The sequence below is a fragment of the Hibiscus syriacus genome, unplaced genomic scaffold (genome assembly GCF_006381635.1).
Source record: "Hibiscus syriacus cultivar Baekdansim isolate YM2019G1 unplaced genomic scaffold, ASM638163v2 tig00110194_pilon, whole genome shotgun sequence".
NCBI lineage: Eukaryota > Viridiplantae > Streptophyta > Magnoliopsida > Malvales > Malvaceae > Hibiscus > Hibiscus syriacus.
Genome location: NW_024062620.1, coordinates 1,054,876 through 1,070,701, shown reverse-complemented (window position 1 = coordinate 1,070,701; position 15,826 = coordinate 1,054,876). Strand labels below are relative to the sequence as shown.

The 15,826-nt window shown below is 30.3% G+C and overlaps 1 protein-coding gene across 1 annotated transcript; it reads right to left on the bottom strand.

Moving 5' to 3' along the window:
* Positions 1 to 10,392: 10,392 nt before the first annotated feature.
* Positions 10,393 to 14,726, bottom strand: LOC120217959 (nifU-like protein 4, mitochondrial). The gene is made up of 6 exons (XM_039214987.1): positions 14,451 to 14,726; positions 14,193 to 14,354; positions 12,426 to 12,601; positions 11,823 to 11,926; positions 11,597 to 11,708; positions 10,393 to 10,636 (listed from the first exon to the last, which is right to left on the bottom strand). The coding sequence occupies exons 1-6, from the start codon at positions 14,665 to 14,667 to the stop codon at positions 10,565 to 10,567; spliced, it is 843 nt and encodes a 280-aa protein (XP_039070918.1). The 5' UTR covers positions 14,668 to 14,726; the 3' UTR covers positions 10,393 to 10,564.
* Between the last annotated feature and the right edge of the window lie 1,100 nt (positions 14,727 to 15,826).

Sequence of the window (15,826 nt, the reverse complement as noted above, 5' to 3'; positions counted from 1 at the left end):
TAATGTTAGACTAAATAGTCATTTTAGCCCGTATTCTTTTTTTAAGAGCATTTTGGCTCCTAATGTTTGACGAAATAGTCAATTTTAGTCCTGATTTTATTATGGAGCATTTTAGCCCCATAACGTTTCAATTTAGAGAAAAATGCTCTATTTTGGAGCGTTGACCATTTGTTGATTAATGGTTTCCGTCTACGAAGAGACTTTTTTTCTTTAAAATGAAACACTAGGGGTTAAAATGTTTCAAAAAATAAAATAAGGTCCAAAATAACTATTTTAATCAAACATTAGAAAACATTATTTTTCAATATACCTAAAATTCGACTATCCACTTTTCTTTATTTGGGTAAACAGAGAATGTTTGGTGCAGGCAACTGTAGCTCCCCCAGTGAAGGGCAAGATGTTCAAAGGTGAGTAAGAATTTTTTTATTTTTGAAATATTAAACTCAAAAATTCATTTATTATATTAACTCAAATTTTAACCGATAATTAAGTTAAATTGATTTTGTTATAAGAGATTAAGTGTATTTAGGTGAGTAAGAATTCTTGGTGACAAGTTTTTGTTCCTCTACAAATATAGTGTGTATTAACTTTTAAAATTATGGAAAATTATTTTAGAGATGTAACTCTTTTGTGATCTTTGTAATTATCAGAGTCTATGTTGCAAAGATGAGAGTTGTAATGACGTAGGAGGACTAGGTTTATGAGTCTTCGAGATCATGTTCATGCGTGTCCAATACTAATACATACCCTCAATCATCTGACTAGGTTTTCGAGGCCATGGGTTTAAAGGACTGATATTTTAACCATTTGATGATTCAGCCCGTCAATCCACGTACTAAAGGATATCACAAACCACTCATTTTAACAAACGCGAGAGCATTATTTTTACTATATTTTCTTCATGTAATCGTTGCAGAACGAAGTACTTGAAAAATGGTTTGCAGACCCAAAGATGGATCAGTTCTCTGCACGTAGCGTGATGCCAAGATTGGTATTAAGATATGTGTCAGTGATAATAGCCATTGTATTTGCTGCAATGATCCCTTTCTTTGGTGATATCACGGCATTGTTTGGTGCATTTGGAATAATCCCTCTGGACTTCATTTTCCCATGGTTTTCTACAATCTCACTTTCAAGCCATCAAGAAAGGGCATACTGTTCTGGGGAAACACATTGATAGCAGTAGCATCCTCGGCTTTAGCTGCAATGGGAGCTGTAGCTTCGGTTAGGCAGATTATTCTTGATGCCAACACCTATAATTTGTTTGCTAACATGTAATGCTGGATAATCGACTAGCCACACAACCTGCGCTTATAGACACGGTTCAAATAGAAACAAAATCTAATGCCATTATTCCCAAAATGAATGTTGATGTTATTAATCATAAGAATAAATGAAATTATATGATTCCATGATACCCTCTTGAGTTTTAGAATTAGAGTAAGACCTTACTTAAATATTTAGATGAGTTTTGAGAGTGATTTTCGAACTCAAGGTAATTATTTTTGGATTTTGGTATTAACATTGTTTTTCTGTTATTAATACTATATGAAAACATAGTTGAAATTTAGGATTTATAAAACATGACACTAACATACACATAATTGTCAAAGATTCGATTTAAAATTGAAACTCACGTTTAATCACAAATTATGATTTAAACCTACACATACATCCAAGGATAAATCGAGAGATATTGGGTTGCATCGCATTCCTTGAAAATTTTAGATTTTTTATTTGTATTTTCTATTGGTAATATAATTTTGTACCACATGAAATTTTGTAATTTCACACCCTTAAATTTCTAATATAAGTTACTAAGTTCACATACCCTAATTTTTTTTAAATTTTCTTATATTTTAAATATTTTCTTTATATTTTTTATCGATAATCTAATTTCGCACTCCTAAAATTTTAATATATGTTTTTAAGTTCGCACCAGTATAAATTTTAAATTTCCATATATTTTAGATATTTATTTTTACATTTTTCATATATAATTTAATTTTGCACTCTTTAAAATTTTGTATTTTTGCAATATTAAATTTTTAATATAAATTTCTAAATTTATACGTCTTACATAAAACTTCACGTATGCTCTTGCATACATCATCAAAATAATATAAACACACAAACAAATATAAAATCGACTTCACTTACCTAAATTTAAGCTCTTGTAACGAATTCGAACAAATCGATCAATGACGAAATTCCACTTTTACTTAACTCTTTGAGCTACTACACACTGTTGGACTCAAACTCAAAGAATGCAACATGCAAAACGTCATATTTCACTCTTAGTTCATTTTAATCACTTGATATTAAACCTCATGTTATTTGTTTATCTAAATTTAGTCTTTTACAAGTACAATCCTATAATCGATCAATTTCCTAGTTTAATAGAAAGCCTTGATTTTTAACTAAACAAATAATATTGTTAAACCTATTAAAATTTAAATTCCAATCGATTTATTACATTGTCACATTTTCAACTATCGGTTTCCTACAATTTTCAAGTGTCGAAATTCGATGTGTTACATTATTGGTATGCTTGACTATAATAATTGTATGAAACATCACCCTCACCTTTGATACAATTTGATTTATTTTAATAATATGATAGCCCAAGGTGTAATGTTGATTGTTTCCGTGATGATAGGAAAATGTTGAAATTTTTGTGGCATTAGGTAGTGTTTGTTTTAGGAGATTGGTAGAGTGGGTTTATGTTTTGCATATTTAGTAGTTAAGTGTCATATTTGTAGGGAGCACAAGAGACAGCTTCTCGTTGATTTTGCAGAAAATTCTGATTTTATTTATTTATTTATTTATTAATGTAGGCAAGTATAAGGTAGTATTTGTTTAAAAATAATTCTCAACTATTTGACATTGAACGCTCACACCTCTAGTATTCATGGTGCTCAGACCAAGAACCTCAAAAAATAACAACAATTCATTTATCACCGAGGACGCTTAGTTCGTGCGAAAATTTTAAATTATTAAAACGAATATAAAAGTTATACAAATTAAAGTATAAGATTAACATTGGATAGATTAAAGTATATCAAATAAAATTTAATAAATCATACATTTTTTATAATTGTTGAGTAATATTTTTTCATGTGTTATAACATTTATAATAGATATAACAAAAATTATTCTAACATTTTATTAAATAATTAATTTAGTTTTTATTTTTCTAGAATACTTCGGTCTTATAAAATTTTATTCTGGGGTAAAAAGATCCGTGGTTGAAAATCATTTATCAACAAATATATATACCGATGATATGAGGCAAAGGAAGAAGGAATCAATAGTCTTTTTGAATTTATAATCAATAGCTTCAAAAATGTTGAAGTCAATATATAATATGCTTTAAACACTATTACTTTAATATACAAGATATGAATATTAGAAATAAAATAAAAATTATTGATTTGTTTTTGAGATTTTAGTCTATGGAAAGGGATTAATTCATTTTATAAATTTTTTATTTTATTTTATAAGGTCAATTCTATTTTTATATAAATTTGTTTTCTTTTGTGTGAAGTAAAAAATATTATTATTTTCCCATCAACACGTCTTTTTAGCTGTAGAAATACTATGAATTCAATTTGTTAGACATTGCTTAATTGAATTACGCGTGAAATGATTTAAAAAAATGACATTGAATATTTAGAATATACACCTATGGTAAATTTTATGGGCGAATAAAAGATTATTTAACTTGTAAAAAATATTTTTAAATTTTGAATTATTTGAGTTAAATAGAATTAATAAGTCATTATGAATTAATTGTTTCACGATTTAGTCCTTTATTTTCTAATTTCTTTAATTCTTCATTTATTTTAAGTTTATTTTAGACCAAATTTGAACCATATGCTTTAATCACTCTTGAATACTTATGTAGTTTTAATTTCTCTTTTTGTAATTTAATCCCTCAACTTTGCATGGTTTCCTCATTTCTTCAATTATTCTTTCGTTTTAAGTTCATTTTTAACCAAATTTAAATCGCATGCTCTAATATCATTATAGAATACATATGTAATGTTAATTTCTATTTTTGACAATATTTTTTACAATTTAATCTCTCATATTATATTTTATTCAATTTGGTCATTTGACTATATTTTTTTAATTATTTCTTTTCCTAAATTCATTGATTTCTTTATACTCTAATTAATATTGTGTCTTTAAAAATCTTTTTTTAAAAATAATATTCAAAAGTGGCTATGTAAAAATTTTAGTTTTATATCTTTTTGATATCGTTTGATGAGTAAAAATAGATGACTAAAATTAACAATAAAAAATGAGAAGATATTTACAAGGAAAAAAGAGATAATCTTAGCCGCCTATTTCACTAACTTAACAATCCTAGGTGTAAAATTAAAAGTTTTGCTTTATATGTAAGTGAATCTAATCATATTATAAATACATTTTATTATTTTAGATTATATTTAACTTATTAAATAATATTGCAAATCTTACTTACACATGCGAAAAAGAATATGAGGTAATATATATATATATATATATATATATACATGTACATACATGTGTGTATGCGCGTGTGTCTTACATGATGAGGAAAGTTATATAAATTTAAATTATAATTAAATATAATAAAAAATTTAAACAATTTGATTTAACTCGAATTTTAAAATTTGATTCAACTAAAAAAATTAAGTTATAATATAAGAGTAATAAATTTAAATAACTCAATAGACGATCAATAAATTTGATGCTTCACAACCCTTTCATCTTCAATTGCCACCATGTCTTAGTTAATGTTTTAAGGTCCAAATAGGGCTGCTGCAATATTAAATTTCAAGATGCCCATATAGATATTAACAGCATGATCATCTAATGATTGCAATAAATTGAAGACTCCAATAAACTCATCATTTATTAATTTAAATATATTTTATTAACATTTAATTATTAAAAATATATATTAAATAACTTCAAGCCAACAGATAATAAAATCCGAGTCTTTGACCAAAAAAAAATTAAACAACAATCTTTATGGTATTAGTTTAGCACTGATCGTCGACTATTAATATTTATTGTTTTTATTTTATTAAAGTATCTTAACCTTTTTTTTTAGTTTTAGTAACTCTACGCTACACTTTTGTCTACTTTATGTCACGTTTCATTATGTATTTAAACATATTTTTCTGTTATTTTTGTTTATCATTTTTTTTTCATGATCGAATTTAATATCGTCACGAATTATCAATATGACGTTTATTTGTTATCATTATGATCTTCCCTGCTTTAAACTATCAGATTAGATTTGGATACGTGATATATGTTCGTGGATTATTTTCTCACGTCGCTCGACTCTAATTTACAGTTTGTCAATAGTCTTTCAATAATTTAATCTCATTTTGTGGTTCATTTGCCAATGCTATCAGATATATTCGTATCTACTTGTTGTTCAAAATTATTTAGTTAGATTTTTCTCGCAATTGTTTAGTTTACAATTGTGGTTGTAAAACTTCATTGTAATTTGTATATTTTCTATTTTTAATAAAAGTATCACTTCTATAAAAAAAATTAAACAATGACTCAATCGATCCAATAATATTTAAAAAATTTAAATTATGGTATAATTTAATTTTTTATTTTTATTATCCTCTAAAATATTATAAATTTATTTTTTAATATAAAAGTTTACGTCTATCTCCACATCGAATACAATATCTTTTATTTCATCAATAGAAACTCTGCCTATGGTTTATGAAATACAGTTTGGAATGAATAATAATGTGGATGAGATTGAAATAGTTGGAAACTTGTAAAAGTCAACAAATCTTAGTTGTTAATGAAGAAAATTAATTACGTGGAAGGGAGGTGCTAATTATTTGACAAAAATAGTATAATGTCAAAAATATAAAGATGTTTTCCATTTGGCTTTTATGTTTAGTCAAACAAAATGGCAATGGAGTAGGTGATAAAACAAAATTCAATCTTCAAACTCACGCCAATGCATACTTTGAATTCTAACCCTTCCCAACATTGATAATCACATAATTCAGTTAAATCAAATAAAAGCTAAATAATAAAAGGAATTTAATCTTATATTACAAATATCATCTCTTCATGGAGATTACTTGGGAATTAAGCTGACCTAATCTTTGACCCGAGTTGGATTCATATTTGGCAAATGTAGATAGTTTATGTTACTTGAACTCGAGTATTAGGGTGAGATATTGCCTGATTTTCAACCTCGGAGATGGATAATATCTCTGTATTTACGTGTCTAACACAATTACTTTAAGAAGAATGAAGAGTCGGAGTAACATAACTGACCGGTGGAGGTTTCTCCCGGTCATCGTCGGAAACGGAACAGCGTTTGATGAATTCCAAGCAGTCGGAAATGGCCTCGGAATAGAAAGAATTAGAGCGGCCCAATGATGATCTCAACCTGCAGGTGTCGGCCAGAGGTACCACGTTGGGCGAAACTAGAGACCTCCGGCAACGCCAGCCGCCGTTAACATAGCGGCCATTTGCATTAATACCCATTTTCCTAAAGATGAAACGAAAATAGGATCTGAATCTTCTGATCTGATTGAACAAATAAATGAACCTTACCCTTAGCCCTTGAACCGAGAATCTCCTGCACTGAATATTGAGCCTCAAACCTTTGCTTCCCCGGCATCTCTTTGGAACCCTGGTGTACCCCATACGACTGCTCATGCTTCTTATCAGCCTATAATTCAAAATATGTATATATATACACCAACAAATAATCAATAGCTATGGGTGGAAAAACAAGTTTTTGGAAGAGGAAGGAACTGGGAAATCAATTGCAGCTTTTGGGATATATATATATATATATATAATTTGCATTAGAATATTAACATGAGGATCATTTGTCCTGTAATCAGCTTGTTGTTAATTAGAAATGGGTAGGTAAGTAGGGTCCTTTTTCCCAGGACAAGCAGAAAACTATTTTTTTTAAAGTCAAAAGAAAAAAAAATGCACTACAGGTGTCAGTCATTGATTTGGTGAAGGGTAAACTACATATTTAGTCATCTAACTATCACTTTAGTTTCATTTTGTCTTTTATCCAAAACCATCACTAACGTTATGTTTTGGTCACCAGCCGTTAAAACGTTAAAAAATTAACGGTGATGCTGATGTCTGAGCATGCTTTAATGTTATATCAACAATACTTTAATGTTATATCAACATTGAAAATATAACAAATTATCACTTCAGCAGTTCTATTTTTTATGGAGGGTGACCAAATCGGAATTAAAACGTAACATTGGTGATGATTTTGAAGAAAAAAGTAGTTGAGTGACCAAAACAGAATCAAAATGGAAGTTAGGTGACTAAATATACAGTTCACCCTTAATTCAATTATGGTTCAAATCCCACCATGCACGAGCTCTTAAAATATTTATCAGTACATGTCTATATTCCGCAATAGGTCATTTTTTATCGGATCCGAGTATAGAATGTTCAATTGAATGATTATGGGTAAAGGCTGAGATATTCCAATTTGGTGTTTAAATGTTGCAATCGAAACATTAATCATTACTTTTTACAACGAAAGATCTACAATTGTACGGCGGGCATAATTAGAGATGCACATGACCCAAACTACAATCTAAAAAAAAATCATTTGTACACTTAAATATATTATTTTATAAATGAATTCAAATAAAAATTTATAAATAATAACAATATTGATGGGTTTTTGTTTAATTTTTTTTTATAGTTTTTTTTGGATATGGGGTTAAGTTTACTTACCCCAACTGTTGGTTGAGGAATTTGTTACTATTATTATTATATTTCTTATTATGTTTTTACAGGATAATTATATATATTTCTTGAATAACTCAATTATATTTTAAGTTAAATTCGAATTTAAAAATGGCATCCGATTAAACCGAGCCTTCAATTGATCACTACTCAATCTTAAATTGACTACTATTCGAGCTTGGCTCAATTACACCTCTAGTTGAAATTGAATATGAACCCATCAGGGATAGAGAACGCACCCGCATGACGTGTATGACATGAAATGTTCAGATCGATCATGTCCTCTTTAAAAATTCTGTTTGGAATCGAAAATGATAAAATTAAATTGAATTTGATGACTCCTTAATTAGAAATTTTTAGGCAATTGTTACCTTAATTCAGGATGATGTTATGCATAAATAGATGAGAATATTACGTATTATTAATTCTTTGATTCTCATATACTAGCAGCTCATTTATTCAAACGTTTCAATAATTTTCCGATGTGGATATCTTATTTAAATCATGAAAACCTAAGATAAACACAAAAAAATATTTTCTCTTCTTTCAAACAGTTTTGGTGATAGAAAAAGGTTCGATTACAGTTTGTTGATCACTGCAGTCGTACTACCGTTGTGCTCATCTCGTTATTGTATCTTGGCAGATAGTCGATCAACGTTCTCAAGCACCATAGGAGCAGACGAATCTTTCTTAAAAAAATTATGTAAACGAGCCTCAATAACTCTTCTCATTCGATTTCATGACTACAAATAAGTAAACTACAAAAGCTGGGATAATGACTACAAATTCTATTAATTATCCCATAGAAACAGACGAATACGTCTTAAGAAAACTATGTATACAAGTCTCGATCATTCTTCCCATTCGATTCCATCACTACAAAGTAAACGATTTCTTATCTTATTTTTCTTTTATTTATTTTTACAATAATATCAGTTATTTTTTATTATTCTTGTTTATTTCTAGGATCATCTTTTGTCTCATATATATACTCTATTTTTTTTAGAGTTCATGATCAAATTTGTCACCTGCCACTAGACTATATCTGTATTCTATTTTTTTAGAGTTAATGATCAAATTTGTCACCGGCCACTATACTATATTTGTACTCTAATTTGTTTTTTAGAGTTAATGATCACATTTGCCACCGGCCACTGTACTTCAACTGATATCTATCCTTGTACATTAATAATGTAGACAAATTTGATTGAAATTTTTCGTTATTTTCAAATTAAATTTTGCAACTCAATTTTAGTTTTTAAATTAAGTTTACACTCACATTGATTGTGACAAACACAAATTATTATTTAGAATTTTCAACATTATTTGGTGAGAGTAACATAAGGTTATAATATTTGAAAGTATAAACGAGATTACTATTATCGTTTATTTATTAAACTTATAAATAATAAATATTATTTTTGAAATTAAATGTTTATCAACTTAAGCTTTTCAGATGATTATAAAATTTAAAATTTTAAAAAAATCATAAAATTACCAACAAAAGTACTCACGATGCTAAATTTCTACAAGGAATTAATAATTTGTGATTAACTTTTTTCATTCTTTCATCCGTATTCATTATCTATTTTTATCTTTTTTTCTAAATTAAAATATAAGTAAAATTTGATGGCAGACAATAAAAACAACTTTTATCCCAATTAAACAATTTAACTCAAAATACGATGTTTGTGTGAAATTATATCAAATTATATGTACAGTTATTTTCAAATATTTTTTACGTAGTTGTCATATCAAATGTAAAATTCATGTAGAAATGAATCAATAAAATAACGTGAGAGTTTTTAATTTAGTATTAAAAGTCAAATTTAATTAAACAATGACTATAATATTATATTTCATTATCAAAAATACACAATAAACAAATATTTTAATATTAATAACATATAATCTTAACCAATGGAGTTAGTTCAAGTGATACGCAACTTAGTATCGTGTAAACATGTCTCTAATTCGAAAGCTTATCTATACAACAAATCCTTGCTAGGAGACTCATTCATCAAAATCAAATGTATGACATAAATCAATCCGGATTAATCAGAACAAAACCTTAAGAATCAAGAGGACAACACAAAAATAGCATATGATCTTCCGTTTCGATAATCTTATTTCCATTAATAATCATATATTCAAATTAATTATAAGAAAATATAATTACTAAGACAATAATCACATCCTTTGTAATTATAAGGAATTATAATTTCTCATACCTATTTGATTGTCTCATTAATCTAATAAATGAATAAAAAAATATTAAAAAAAAACAAACATTACAACTAATTACATATGTAATTTCACCAATTGTCACTCTTTCCCTTGAAAACTCCAATTACAGTAAGACTTACCAAGTACAATGATTATCAAACATGTCACAAATGTCATTACAAGCAATTACACTTTTCAAACACTCTCTTAATCTCGTACAGCAAAATGACAAAACATAGACACATTTCAATTTCCAAGTTCCAGCTAAAAAGTCTAACATCAAATTTGCATATCGATCCTTTGCTTTCCTCAAATTATTCATGTTTCTAAATATATTATTATATCTTTTTTTTTTTTTGAAAAAACAAAATTAAATATACCTGTGTAGTTCTCAAATGCACATTACTAAAACTAAATTACAAGAAAACATGATTCTCCCTCTTTAAATAACTTAAATCGCAAACTATTCGATCTGTGCTACTCGAAGGCTGCAATTAGTAGGCTCCTAAACTCCTAATTATATTATTACTGCAGGGACAAGGTGAAAGGAGTGACTGAACTTCAACTACTCCATCTGACCTGCTGCTAATGTAGCATCCTCATCTTCAGCATCTAATTCTTGCTCCACACCTCTGACCTGCACCATTATTACCCAAATCCTGATCACAATTACGAACTCGGTTGAAGAAAAACAGTAAACCCACTTTTCACAAACGTTATGACTGCATGGTAACCTCCTTAAAGCAGATATATGTAGTTAAGTATGCATCATGAAGTAATGTCGACGCCGACATATAGATTTGTTCTCATTTAATACAATTAAGCTCCAGTGCTATATTCATCAGAGCCTCCTTCCTGATAGTTGTCACTGCTTTCTGCTTTATTGTGATAACCAAAAAGCAAGAGCATATCCCCCCCCCCCTGGAGCAATCTTCACAGCAAAAATAAACTCAAGTTTCTAGAGCTAATCATTGATGGGCAATAAAACCCTGCAACATCACATGCACTAGGACACGGACCAGACAAATCGTTTCTCCAGACGCTTTGATCATATGCCATGGGTAGTATAACTGAAATTAAAATGTCCTGCACTTCTTATGTAGCTTTACCAACCTACGATGGTCTCAAACTAGATAATGATAGATTCTTCTACTACTGTCTAGTTATTCGAACAAAGGGATTAAAATGAGAATGAGATGACGGTTACTTGATAAGATCATCCAAAGAAGGGCGATGGGAGTGATAGAACTGAATGGAATACGCAGTGGTAATTCAACTGAAAGGGGGAAAACTTGGTACGATTTGACTTTTCCCTTACTTTACTAAGAATCACATGTGCTTTTTTTAAAAAGAATTATTAGGTATATAATGATATAGCAATTTGTATGATCCTATTATAGTTTTAATCATATTTACATAAAGCATGTATTGCATAAAACTTATCCGTTTCGCTTCCTTGATCCTCTGTGCACTAAACACAAAAAAAGCAAAAGCAATACCGTTCTTTGCAAATACCAGTCATTTATCCTATTCTCTCCAACCAGCTTCATACCGAATTCATTGCGAATGAAGTAATATGATAGTTATCAAGTAGTACCTCAGGTACATAATGCATTAGCATATTTTCAATGCCAGACTTCAAAGTGACAGATGAGCTTGGGCAACCACTGCATGCTCCTTGCATTTTCAATTTGACTATTCCTGTATCTCTACAGAAGCAAACAAGAAACATTCCATCAATGCTAGTTCTGAAAAACAAATACAGCATGCATAAATATTTTAGAAAGAATTTAAACCAAATGAAGAGTAAAAGGAAGCTTTACAAATCAAATCCCCGATATTCAATATCCCCACCATCATCTTGCACTGCTGGTCGAATTCTAGTCTCTAGTAGTTCTTTGATCATTGCCACTGTTTCAGAGTCATCCTGCATTGGCACCAATTACATGATTTTATGAAAGATCTTAGCAATTATGAGATAATTATTCTGATTAATAAAGATATTGGAAAAGAATGGAAGGCACTGTTCACACAGATATTCTCCTAAGAATAAAATGAGCTCGTGATGTTGCTATGCTACTCAAATGGCCAAATTATACTTTTTCCTCTCAAATTTGTGTACATATTGCATCCTTTTGCCCCTAAATGTACTCCTTTTCTTTATCACGCCAGATTATTCTCATATATCATGGCTCATGTGAAAATTGAACCTAAACCTCTAAAACATAAGAGGAGAGAAGAATTAATTATCATGCCTAAATATTGAAATGGGAGACTGCTTTTATTGGCAATGACATAAATATTAGACACAAGACAGGGGCTCAAGCTGAAATAACTACATCTAACCATATAAAGAATAATAAAATTCAAGAAACATCCAATCTTAAAAATCTCAAGACAGGGTGACAATAAGTGAGAAAAAGTACCTCATGAATAGCAGTGTCCTTAGCTGCTGCAGTTTCTGAGTCAAGAAACAATGGCTGTCCTGAGGAATAAAAATCCATAATCGAAGCAAAAATTTGAGGCTTGAGGAGATCCCAAGAAGCATCATCTGACTTTGTTACAGTTATAAAATCTGATCCAAAGAAAACTCGAGTAATACCTGCATTGCGAGGAAACAAGATTCAAATATACACTTACCAAAACTATTCTACAATAAGATTGACTTTTTTTTATAAGAACAATAAGATTGACTTTTAAATCAAAGTAACTGCGAATAACAGAAAATAGTAGGCATTTTCATCGAATTTCTATTTCTTGATTCATCTGAGGTATTGTTTTAATCTGTTAATTGCTCAAAAGTCCCAAGATCCGTTTCACAACTCCTGATCATAATGTTTCTCTAAGAATCAAATCTACACAATACCTACATTACTGTTACAACTTAAAAGGCCTGTGATTGTTCTGTTACTTTACCAGTGACAAAAACTCAAAAACGGAAAAAAAATAAGAATAAACATCATGAAAATAGCTAAAGATTATAAGGAGAAGAAGAAAAAAAGGCAAGAATGGATTAAATCAGATCAACAGAAAACTTCAACAACTCCAATAAACATGAACATACTTGGTCAAATTCAGAAACTCAAGACTGAAATACGAGTAAGATGCATAGGGACTCTAGTTTCTAAAGTTTAATAACTCAAAGAAAACAGTAAGGTTGGCTGTAAATCTATCTCACAGCTTATCTATACCAGAGTTGCAAATGAAGTTTTAATTGTAGCCCTAGATTTAAAGCCTAAAGAACAGAAATATCAAATGCAAGGTTAACGGTGATGCTACTTTCAGCAACATTTGTCGCCAAAGCAAATTTTTGCTTGTTATCAAATATTTCTCGTTGTTGTATATGCTTTGTTCCATATCATTTTTATGCTTTGAATTCATCTTGGTAAAAACACTACTCAAGAGCTGCTTGCATGTTACTTCAGAAACACTTAAATTCAACTTGGTAACTATCAAATTAAATTACAGATCATGTAACTAGGTATTCTAGAGGGCTAAATTTGAGCATTTTAATCTAGTTCTCAAACGGCTCACTATCTGAAATCCCAACCAAACTTTTCCATTTCATATACTTATTATACATAATATAAAAATGCATAAATAAAAGTTCACGCATGAAGTCAATCAAGATTTTACTTGAAAATACTGAAGCTTAACAAAATGAGTCCTGAGCAGCTTAAGATTTCATCAAATCAGACTTCCATTTTGGGTATTTGCGGCTGCCTAGATTTGAACTAAGACTGCTCAAACTAAGAGTAACACTCTACAATATAGCATGTGGCGGTTGGCACATACTCAGATTTCACTATAAGAAAGAAACCTCAAGCAAATTTTTGTTTTTTGGTACATAGGATGAGAGAAAACCTGCTAGGTGGAGCTTTCAAGCTCTAACTTCAATATTACAGCCCTATTTTATCTAAACCTAACAAGCTGTATATTTGTGTAGTGGTGCTTTCCCATGTCCCAATAGCGTTTAAGATATTACGTATACAAATTTTGACAATAATAATCCTTTCTGCATATATTTTAACTCGTTCATACATTCATGCAATGATGTCGTATCATATAATTTATCTGTGTCCTAAGGCGTTTTAGTTATTTTTCAGTTATCATGTACATGTGTGAGACTAAGCAGTATCCACTCGAACAAAATTAGATGAATAATTACTCTAATCTATTGGGCTCACTCTTACCGTCAATACCATACAAGGCCTTGGCCAGTGGGGAATTCATGGCAGAACGAGCATTTGGGAAATCGGCACTCCCGACTTCCATAACCGCTTTCCCTGTATAGAACATCAAAGATGAAGGATTGGGTGTGGATTGAGTTTGGATAAACATGCTTCTCCTTTGCCCTGCAAAGCAACCCACAATAGGGGGGGAAAGCCAATCAATTTAACTAGAAAGAAAGCAAAAGCAAAAGCAAATGGAAACGGAACAGACTGATCAACCTCTAAAATGGATCCAATTCAGAAGGGAAAAGGGAGACTGGATATCGGAGGAAAGGATGGAGCCTGGGTTTCCGACCACCAGCAACGACGGCGTTCTAGAGGAATAGAAAATGAATCGGCGTGAGACCAACTTTGAAGGGATGAGTGACTGGAATATCTGGCGATGATGTAGAGCTTTCCTGATCAATCTTCCAGCTTCTTTCATTGCCACCGCCATTTTTGTTTTGGGAACAAAGCGCCGACCTTTATTTTTGTATTAAATGAGGATTAAAAGAAACCAATGCATCAAAGAAATTGACGGGGATTATGATTAAAAGAAACGATGATGTTTCCTTAAAGTTAGATGAGGATTACAAAATATGGATCAACCAGGAGCGGACTCAGAAACTAACGGCCCAGTGGGAGAGAATTGAATTGGCATCAGGGAGCCCAACATCAGCAAGGCCATGGTTCTCTGATATGGAAGCAAGACCTAAAAGGTAGACCCAAAATCAACACCACATGAACAACTGAAGGAGGAGTTGCAAGTAAAGACAAAAATAAATTTTTTTATGAGATATGTATATCACCAACAGTCGTAATGAGTTTTTTTTATGCAATCAATGAATGAATTTTCTGAATTTCTTTTACTTATTCTTTCAATCTCTCAAATCCCTTTCTCAATTTCTTAAGTTTCCATAATCATCACAGTCCAACTGACAATTTGGTAATTAGAGCAAGTCACTATCATAGGTGAATATGAAAGGTACTCCTTTAAGCCTGAAGAACCTGATATTCTGACTTCTAAACCAATTTTGTTTCACAATCAGAGTAAGTCATACAATCCTCCTAGAACAAGAATTGAAGCTAGTTCTACTGAACCTAGAGATAATGATGAATCATTTCTGTTTGAAAGACCATTTCAGCAAAATACTCCATGCACATACTGCTAAACCCAAGATAGAGCTTCAAATGTTTGAAGGTGTTGGGTGAAGAAATGTCACAAGTATTTTGCACTATTTGATATTCTTGAAAATCATAAAGAAGAAATGGTTGCTATGTACTTGGCTGGCAGGGCCGAAATATAGTTTGATGGGTATAAAATGCAAAAGAACAGGATATCTTGGGAGGATTTTGCTACTGAGTTATGCCATAGATTCTGTGATAAGCATTTACAAACATCATAGAGGAATTCAACAAGCTCTTTCAAAAGACATCAATCAAAGAATATCATGACAATTTTGAGGAGCATAAGCCATACATGTTACACCATAACCCTTCTTTGGAAGAGATCTACTTCGTTTCCAGCTTTGTAAGTGAGCTTAAAGAGGAGATCAAGCACAGAGTTAAGATACAGCAGCCTAGATCTTTAACAGAGGCTTCATAGGCAGGCAAAA

Bases quoted from the DNA above. Each gene is read 5' to 3' on its own strand.
- LOC120217959 (XM_039214987.1), bottom strand. From the start codon at position 14,667: ATGGCGGTGGCAATGAAAGAAGCTGGAAGATTGATCAGGAAAGCTCTA. The intron at 12,602-14,192 runs GTAAGAGTGAGC...CTCGCAATGCAG, and splicing joins GGCCTTGTATGGTATTGACG to GTATTACTCGAGTTTTCTTT. The intron at 11,709-11,822 runs GTAAAGCTTCCT...TTGCTTCTGTAG, and splicing joins GAATATCGGGGATTTGATTT to AGATACAGGAATAGTCAAAT.